The sequence below is a fragment of the Juglans regia genome, chromosome 1 (assembly GCF_001411555.2).
Source record: "Juglans regia cultivar Chandler chromosome 1, Walnut 2.0, whole genome shotgun sequence".
In the NCBI taxonomy this organism is placed as follows: domain Eukaryota; kingdom Viridiplantae; phylum Streptophyta; class Magnoliopsida; order Fagales; family Juglandaceae; genus Juglans; species Juglans regia.
The window spans coordinates 4,632,607-4,642,427 of record NC_049901.1 but is presented as its reverse complement, the minus strand read 5'-3'; the positions used below and the strand labels follow the sequence as shown (position 1 = coordinate 4,642,427).

General features: G+C 33.5%; 1 protein-coding gene across 1 annotated transcript; it reads left to right on the top strand.

Annotated features, from left to right (window-relative positions):
* Nucleotides 1–6,666: 6,666 nt before the first annotated feature.
* Nucleotides 6,667–8,751, top strand: LOC108984554 (probable WRKY transcription factor 75). The gene is made up of 2 exons (XM_018956550.2): nucleotides 6,667–7,118; nucleotides 8,418–8,751. Exons 1-2 carry the CDS (start codon nucleotides 6,730–6,732, stop codon nucleotides 8,593–8,595), a joined length of 567 nt encoding a protein of 188 aa, XP_018812095.1. The 5' UTR covers nucleotides 6,667–6,729; the 3' UTR covers nucleotides 8,596–8,751.
* Nucleotides 8,752–9,821: the final 1,070 nt, after the last annotated feature.

Genomic DNA, 9,821 nt, shown 5'->3' with positions numbered 1-9,821 from the left:
TGCCATGTGCTCATGATAGGAGTCAATTTATAAATTGCTACACGGATGAGGAAGGGGAACAAGGAGGGTGGTTGTCGTGGCAAGAAAAACCGTGATTATCGTTGATCCTGTAGTATATGGCTTTTGATGAACTGAAATCCAAAAAAGACCACTCTGTTTCCCAAAAGCTAAGAGTGTTAATTTGAGCTGAGCATGCCTGTTACCACGAAAGAGCTTAAATGGTGCTAGATGAGCTGTAGTGCACAAATGGACGGGCAGTGTATTCTCAATAGTAGGAATTGGTTTTCTCAACTCCAAGTCTCATGCGATGAATTTCCTGTTGGAAGTTTTTAAGTTCCTTGCAGTAATAAGAGCCCATGAATAGCCAATCCGAGAGGTGTCAGCCTCAGTGAACTTCATCTCTCTCACATTTGTGTTGAGACTGGAAAAAGAAGTTAAGCATCAGGACTTGGTCATTTTTCTGAATTTTTTTTTCTCTGTTATATATTTTGAGAATTTTAATTTTTATTGTGGATATCAACATTATGGTTATTGTCAGGCAACACTATGGAGATGGGAAGATACCAAATTAGAATTCATGCAATTGCACGTGGCTTACACATTCAACACTATCCAGTCTCCGTGGAGAAAGAAGGGGCAGAAAAGTTGGTCTAGGCCGCACCAAAGCTGATGGAGCCCTATCTCTTACAAGGCTAAGGCGTTCTTATATGTGATTCTCATCTCTGGTAATGAATGTCATACCTAACAAAAAGTGAGGATGGACCCCATTAGTTAAGCAGAGACAATTTTGACGGTCACCGGAAAGTGTTGCTTAGGTAGTTGGATAATATTTATAATGTCCTTTGTTCTTTTTGTTGACATCTGTGGATAAGCTGTTGCTCTTTTGATCTGTTCAAGAAGAATAAGTGCAAGCTAATTTTGGGTTACCATGAAAGGAATTGCATGTGGGGCTATTTGATATGCTGACTGGATTCCTCTTTACTATGAAAATGTCAAAATCAAAGTGAAATTGGTGCATGAAGTCTCTACATGGGAGTGGTTTTACCGGGCTAATAATTAGAGGTTGATGTCTGGTTTCTCACGGGGCAAAACTTCAAGTAACATATATGGAAACTCTTAATCTGATCCTTGAATGCTTTGAGATGGTTCTGCAAAATGCTTGAAAAACATATTCTGCAGTTCCTTCTTGGGGTATTTTTAGAGGCATTAGATAATAAATATCTACTAAATTTATGAATATTCTTCAGTGGTCCATGAACTCATGAGGAGGGACCCATTTTCAAACCTTCAGAGTTGCGAGGAACTTTCACTGATAGGAATCCACATGCTTCAAATTCTCTGTATCAAATTTCAATATGATTGTTAATGCAATATTTGTATATATGCCACTGAGTGTTGAACTTTCAACTATGTTTCTTGTAGTCATAATTTGTGGACACCTTAGTCAATTCAAATGATAAACATATGACAAATTCGAGAAACAAAAAACAAAAACCGTACGTATTTGTCGGTGAAAGAGATTTTTTAAATGTATTCATGAAACATCACAATTAGCAGCCACAGAAATGCTTTATTGTGTTACCAGGTCAATCAACCTGTAACTCGCAAAATCTACATGCATCAAAATGCAAAGCAAACACTACAAAAACATCAATAGTCTTCACCCTGCTGTCTGTCTAGTGCCTACTCAAGATCGCCTCCATAAGGCTAAAGTTTTTTCTACATGCATGTTGGAAAATTCTAAACCAGTTCATATATGTTTACATGAGGTTTGAGATTAGCAAATATGAATCATTCCCAAAGTTCCATCCCTTCTAGAGACACCGTAAAACGTCATGGAATATGTGGCAAGTCGCCGTTTAACGATTGCAGGTGCTCGTTGGCCGGAATTCAAGACTAATGCAAGCAGAATCGATTGGTTCTATTCAACGGTGAAAATTATTCCTTAGAATACATGATGTTAATGTCTAAATAGAACAACTTATCTTAAGTCCCATAAGAAGGCCAGGCCAGCAACTCGTGAAGCCATATTTACCACGACTACATAGGTTGAAAAGGCAAATCAGAATATATATATATATATATATATATATATATGCATGTTAATGTTTATTTTTAATTTCACCAGATTTTCCTCCTATTCAATAGAAATTATTTATACAGTTTTCATATCTGTCTAAACTTTTCCAGTACAACCTCGTAATATATTGCTCAAGCTGGCGAACCGACCTGCATGGGAAGGGTTACGTATAAGATGGACCTACGGATTGATTAGGCCTGTCTAATTTCCGAGCTGTTATTATTTTTTTTTTTTTAAGATAGACGAGGTCTACATGTGACCTCCTCCCAAGTTTATTAAAAAATCCTTACTTATGACAGAGGAATACCGTACTAACAGTCAAGTCTCAAGAGATTAACAAATAAATAATGATCAAAACTATCCCTATACCCAACACCAACAAAAAATAAAAAACAGCAAAACTTATTTTTCTCGCAAATAAGGCATTCCCAATTTGTAATTAAGCCTGCTCGATCGTCTTAAAAAAATCCTACAATTTTAAGCATATTGATATGTGATTACAGTGTTTTAATTTATGTCTAGCCTAAAACAGATCATGGCCGGTTATCTCATCAATCTCAGCACATTGTTTCTTTTTCTTGGAACATCTTAACATATATATATATATATATATATATAATGCATATCCATTTTTTTGTAAAAGTATAATGCTTCATTTCCTTAGTAATTTCCTATAATCCTCCTTACTTCAGGAAACAAAAAGGGGGGGTTCTTAATTATAATCTTATCATATCTCTATAACAATAAAAAAATGTATTAAGAATATTATGATATGATTGTCCTTTTATTACAATTAATATATATATATATAATTATGTAATTCAAGACAGAAAAATACGAGAGCTTGATTAATAAAATTACAAGCTTCATTCCAAATTCCAATTCAAGGGTCAAGATAGAGCACAACCCAAAGATCAGACACCCCCCATTTTGGGTACATATTAATCCAATAGAACTGATCAAACCCTCTCAGACTACTCTTGATCTGATGTTACAGGCTAAAGAATTTATCTTTAAGGAAACTTCTGTGTACGTGCGCGCTCACGTGTATATATTGAATATTGATTGGTACCAGTCGAGTAGAATAGACAAAAGCTTCCAACCAGAGACGTGGAATATTAATCAACATGAGAGGCCAGGTGTGGGTTTCTCCTCATGTGTGATGTAGGATTGGTGAAATTTTAGGCAAATTCATGGACGGTGGAAAAGAACTTTGAAGAGGCCGAGTGATTGGAGCATGGAATTTAGCAGATAATATATATATATATATATATATATAATATATTTCTTTCAAAGAATATAATGAAATTCTTTGGCCAACCAACGTATGACTATTTGACGTTTCAAAAGTTGTTTGAAATTGATATATATTAATAATATATAATACAAGCAAAAGCTCTAAACCCTAGCATTTTCGAATCCATGATCAGCATGAGTACTACTAGGAAGCTGCCCCGGGGGGGAAGGGGCTGCTGCATGCGCCTGCGCCTGCGCAGACATCCTAACCTAACAAATATTATCATGATTAGTCTCATTATATGTGCAGTATACCACCACCTCCTCTTTCTAATTTTCTTAATTATTCTTCTATATTTCTTTTTTTCAAGATTCAAACCCACGTGCTCTCCGGCCTCCCGACTTTCTTCGTTCCACAAACTTTGTATGGCCACGTGTGAATCCAACATGCCTAAAGTACAAATTAATAATATGAAGCATTCAATGTCTGTGGGCATGGTGATCAGTACAAGACATACCTACATTCACGTTAAATGTTAGAGTATATTATATATATATATATATATAATATGTGTGCGTGTTAGTACCATCTATTATTAAAAAATAATAATATTTATGATAAGTTATTTATGATAAAAATGACTATTTACAATAAGAACAGATTCAAAACACACACATATATGCATCATTAGAAATATAGAATTGAACAACTGAATTGAAGCAGTCGTACTGGAGCTAGCCTATATATATGTATATATATATAATTTCTAGCTTGTAACTTGTTATCCTTAGAAAGATGAGATGAGATGAGTTGAAATGATTTATGAATAGTAATAAGATTTATGAGTTACAATTTGTAAATAGTAGTTAGATAAATAGTAGTACTAATTCAGTGAATAGTAGTGATCTCAACTGATCATCTCTCAATCCAAACTGGCTATTAGTCTTTTTCTCAAAAAATATTTTGTCCTGATCTCTCCAAGTGCTTAATTAAATAATTGGCTCAATTATGAATGCATGCTCCCCACTAACAAACGGATCAGGATACTGCAAATTAAAGCTTTCATGATCTTTGCACTAGTTTATGCTAATTAATTAGTGCTCTATTAGTGGGACGGTCTTCATCACAAATTTCTAGAGTTACTATGCCACATTAATTAAATATATAGAAATTAATAATAATATGCGTCTTTTGGAGTTTGAATGTGAAAAAACCAGATCAAGATCACAGCCAAGAAAAGTAGTAATGGGAAGAATAGTATAAAGACAGAGAATCTGCCACATTGATATCGTCATTCGAAAATACCGTGGGGTGGAAAAAAGGAGGAACGTAACACATTAAGAATTTATTAAAATGCAGCAAACCCAATGGTCGTGCTCCTCGTAGGATCGATTGTTTATACAGAAGAGACGCGGGCTGAATCGTGTCAACGACGTCGTACCACGTTGTGCCATTTGTTCATGAACATGACCACTTTTTTTTTTTTCTCTTTAATTTGGGCAAAGATTATGCACGGAAGTCAGAACTTTCTAGCCGGTTCAGGTCTAGAAGTGTAAGAGAATTTTGTGTATTAAAGACGTTTATATTCGCAGTTTATTTCATCAACTCATCTCACTATTATTCATTACTATTCAGCAATTTTAACTCACAAATCTCACTACTATTCACAACCCATCTCATTACTATTCATAATCCATTTCAACTCATTTCAAGTCATATTCGAATCCAAACGTCTCCTAATTCTATACAATTACAGACACACATATTATATGTCTCATTTCTCATTCCACGAATAATGAAAAAGACCAGTTTATACCACCGGGCCTTGCATGCATGTTCTAGCAGCTTGCTTGCTTGTAATTGATTGTTTCTATCGATCTGTGCGCTTAAGGTTTAGTTTGCTTTCAAGACTAAAATTTAAAACTTTAAAAATTTAAAATAATATTAAAAAATATAGTATAACAATATTTTATTCAACTTTTTAACTTTAATCTTAATTTATCTTATCTCTAAAAACAAACGAGGCCTAAAACTATATCTTAATTTATGTACGTAACAGTTAAATTAATGTTCATCATTAATCTTCAAATGATCATGGGAATTATTATAACAAGATATGTGTCATGTACTGAATATTCTTTGCCACCAGAGGAAATTAAGTTATATTAATGAATCCAATTAAATTGCATGCATGCATGCAAGGGAACTGTCAAGATCATATATATATATAGTGGTCCAGTTCTTTTATATACACGTGATATTTACCATTTCAGATCAATTAATTAATTAGAGGAAATATTAATGAAGCCAAATATTAGTAATTCCATACAGCATGCATCAAGGAGCGGCTTAATTTTAATCAAACGGCCGGTATGCAGATCGATCATGGTAGAGATGGCGCAATAAGTTAAGAATATTAAATAATTTAATTAAAAGAAAAACAGTACTCTCTCTAATCTATGATGCATGGGCGCTTAATAGTCCTTCATGAGTACGTGTGATATTTTCATATCTATATCAGTCCAAAGCTGTGGCAACTGATCATGCTAGCTACTAGTCTACGCCCTGACTAATTAAAGCAGGCCGGCATCACCAACTCCCTTAATTTCCAAGCTAATTAATTCATATATATATATATATATACACATATATAATTTCATCATCAGTACTACTAATTTATCATATTTTGTCAAAATATACTTAGTATGAATCTTATGGATACGAAATTATTTCGTAGAAATTAATGTCATGAAAACAGTAATATTATTATTCTTTCTACATGAAATACTTTGTTTAATTTAAAAAATATATATTATGTATGTTTCGTTCACTAACATCTTCTTCGATCCAATGATGCATACAGCCGCCGGTAGCCGCGCGCGCCACTATATATTTTCAATTCTTTTTTATTTTTTTATTAAATTATTAAGAAAAATAATTTGTACAAGTTCTAAATAGACAAATCTCATACAAGTCTATATAAAAAAGTAAACTCCATTTTAAAAAAGTATAAAAAAAATTATTATTTATTAGTAAGATCTATTATTTTATAAAAGGCTTATATATATGAGATTTGTCAATTTGAAGCTTGTATATAGTATTATTCAATTATTAATCCGCTAATGTTCTAATATTTAAACCCATGGACATTTTTCGTGCCGTTTACGACATATATTATTCGTCCTATATATTAATTATATCTCTAATAATTTGGAGTTTTCTTGTTATTCTGCACTTGATCATAAATACATGGTCATGAATATTGTTGACGTTCTAGGTAGCCGCCCCCACTTTCTATATTAGATCATCAGTACAAACTTTTGAACAGATTCATTCTCGGCCTCCTGATCTTTCTTAATCTAGCTTCTTATTCTTCTATCTTCTTCTTTATACGTTCAACTAGCTGCTTTCTATGGAGAACTACCAAATGTTCTTCCCTTGTCCGTCTACAGGGCAGTCAAGTTATCCTTTGATTCCTAATTACTCAACAAACATGGGAAGCTTTAACGCTTTTCAAGATTTTCAAGGCGAGAGTTCAAATGGGACGTCGTTCTTGGGGTTGAGGACAGAAAACCATGTCCCAAAAAGAGCAGAAGTTAAACAAATTTCTCATAATAGGTCAAGCTTTTCTGGGGATATTGAAACGGATCAGGTGAAACCGGGTAAAAAGAAGGGGCAACTCAAGAAGATTAGGAAGCCCAGATATGCTTTTCAAACTAGGACTCAAGTTGACATACTCGATGATGGCTATCGGTGGAGGAAATATGGCCAAAAAGCTGTTAAGAACAACAAATTCCCGAGGTTCGTTAATGAATTTCTTTTCCTGGCTTCATTTGTCAGGCTTTTTTTTTTAGTTTTGGTTGCAATCCTACTTGTATCATTAGATTTTTGCAAGCTGTACTGTCATCTCGATCGATGCTTCCATGCTATATATATTTGATTTGTGTAAAAAACCGACCAAAAGGAGATATATATATATATCTCCTTGTTCCAAAAGGAGATCGACATGCTGGTTGATTTCCAGTTCTAGCTAGGGTTATTAATTATATATATGTGATATATTGCCAAAACATAAATGCATCCAATTGCATCATCACATTATATATACATGATGCACCATTGCGAGTACGTCGATGGGGATTCCGTGACAGACATAGGTGCATGATCAAGCATTTTAGTTCTTTCAATAGTTTTCCACTTTTTCTTCTAGGGACGTTTTTCCTTTCCTATCGTGTTCTTCTTTTTTTTTAAGACTTATAATTGGTCTTACAAGGAATTCCCACAGAATCACAGGCCGTACGTACGTGCGAGATACCTTAAAGTTCTTGAATCGCCTTTCAATGTGTAATTAATTACACATTCATAGTTAATTAAATTTGTTCTATCTGAATATTAATTCTTCAATATATATTTTAGCAGTTTAAAAACCAAGCTGGAAAATAAAAAAAAAAAACTGCTATAGCTAGCTATATAATATGTATGTATTATCAAAATTGCCATATAATATAGCAGTTTCCTATATATATCGATCGAATGTTGATAGATATATATCATATGCACTTAGACACTAGCTAGCTTGTAGACTTGACCCTAAATTACTAATTTATAATGTATGTTTTAACCTAGCTAGAACTGAAGAACATAACTACAAGTCTGTAAAACTTGATGGATCACAATATAAAGAAAAATGAACTAAAATGAGATCAGATCCTAATGATCTAAGCTCACGAAGAAATTAACCTGGCGAATTTGGAAAAAACACGGCTTCTGATCCTCCTGATCAGTAAATGTCCTTCCTACATACAGTTGGTGGCCAGTTTGCTTATTTTGACACATTAATTAACAAGATCATGAGGATGATGATTAATATATTCACATGATCAAATTATATAGGATGAGTACTGATTAATATATTCACATGATCATGTACGTACGTACTTTTTGTGGTGCTCCGGATCGAGCAGAGAATTGGATCACATGATCAACATGATTCTCGATCTTTTATATATTAGAAAGTAGAGCTAGAGCGCGGATATTGCATGCATGCATGCTTTTATAAGCAAGCGCATTGATTGATCTATTTTCTTGTTTAATTTGCAGAAGCTACTATCGTTGTACGTATCAAGGTTGCAATGTAAAGAAGCAAGTTCAACGATTAACCAAAGACGAAGGGATTGTAGTGACTACTTATGAAGGGGCGCACAACCATTCTATAGAGAAGCAAAGTGACACTTTTGAGCACATATTGAGTCAGATGCAAATCTACACTCCCTTTTGATCAAGTCTAGCTTTCACAATTAGAATATTATATATCGATTGTAACTGTATACATTATATGCCTGTGTCTGTAAAATATTACATATATATAGTTTACTCTTTGGCTACAAAATAATTAAGCTTGTACTGGTAGTAGAAATGGCATGATCAGGAACTACCTGCCTTCAACTATTCCTTGGTTACGTACGTTACTACTCTTTAGAGTCCTTTCTTCTTGATCTTCTTTATTTTTTCCTAAGTTAGCTAGTGCAGTGTAATTCAGCTTAATCTAATTAGATCCTGTTACCACCAAGATATATATTAAGAAAATAAACACTTCAAAGTATTGCAAAAATTAGGTTTGAAGGTCCTTTGATCTGTATCTATGTTTCTTTCCATGATTTATATAAAGATTCATCGATATGCATGGAATGAGATCAACCTCATCTTAAATTTCTATGGTGTCATTTGATTTAAATAGTGAGTTGAGATCATAAAAGTAAAAAATTAAATAAAATATTATTAGGATATTATTTTTAATATTATTATTATTTTAGAATTTAAAAAAATTAAATTGTTTATTATATTTTATGTGAAAATTTAAAAAATTAATTGTAATAATAATAAGATGAGATGAATTATTTTTACTGTCTAAATAGACTTGAAGAACTACTGCTATATGCTAATATATGTTATTTCCCTAGCTCTTATTATATATATATAGATATATATAACATTGCTCAAGCTATATTGCTCAAGCTTGTAATTTATTTTTGGCAAATTCATGAGTCACACCTGCTGATCGTCATCGACCCTAGCTAGGTGGCTAGCTATAAGGCGCTGAACATAGAGTACTAATTACTGAGCTAGCTCCTGGGTTCAATTAAAGATGCATGATCTACATCCATCTAATTTCCTGAGCATATTAATGTTTTTGAAAGGATCATCTGCTTGTCATGATCATGATCTGCATGATGCCTATAAGAGAATCGAGTTTGTCTTTAATCAAGAACCGCCGGCGGCCATGATCACGTAAAATATTATATACCATGATATTTATGATACATGCAGCATGCTAATTATAAAAAGGAGAAACTACTATGAAAAAAACGAAGAGGCTCGAGGTCATGACGAAGATTAATGATGATCTACTTCTACAACGTACATCGTCCAACGTCCCAGTCTGCTTGGGCAGAAGAAAGCCACGTACGTACGTACTCAGCCAATAATCCCGTTGATCTCTTTAAT

Excerpts from the sequence above, each read along its gene's own strand:
- LOC108984554 (XM_018956550.2), top strand. The coding sequence starts at position 6,730 with ATGGAGAACTACCAAATGTTCTTCCCTTGTCCGTCTACAGGGCAGTCA. Across the intron at positions 7,119-8,417 it reads AAGAACAACAAATTCCCGAG|AAGCTACTATCGTTGTACGT; the intron begins GTTCGTTAATGA and ends TTTAATTTGCAG.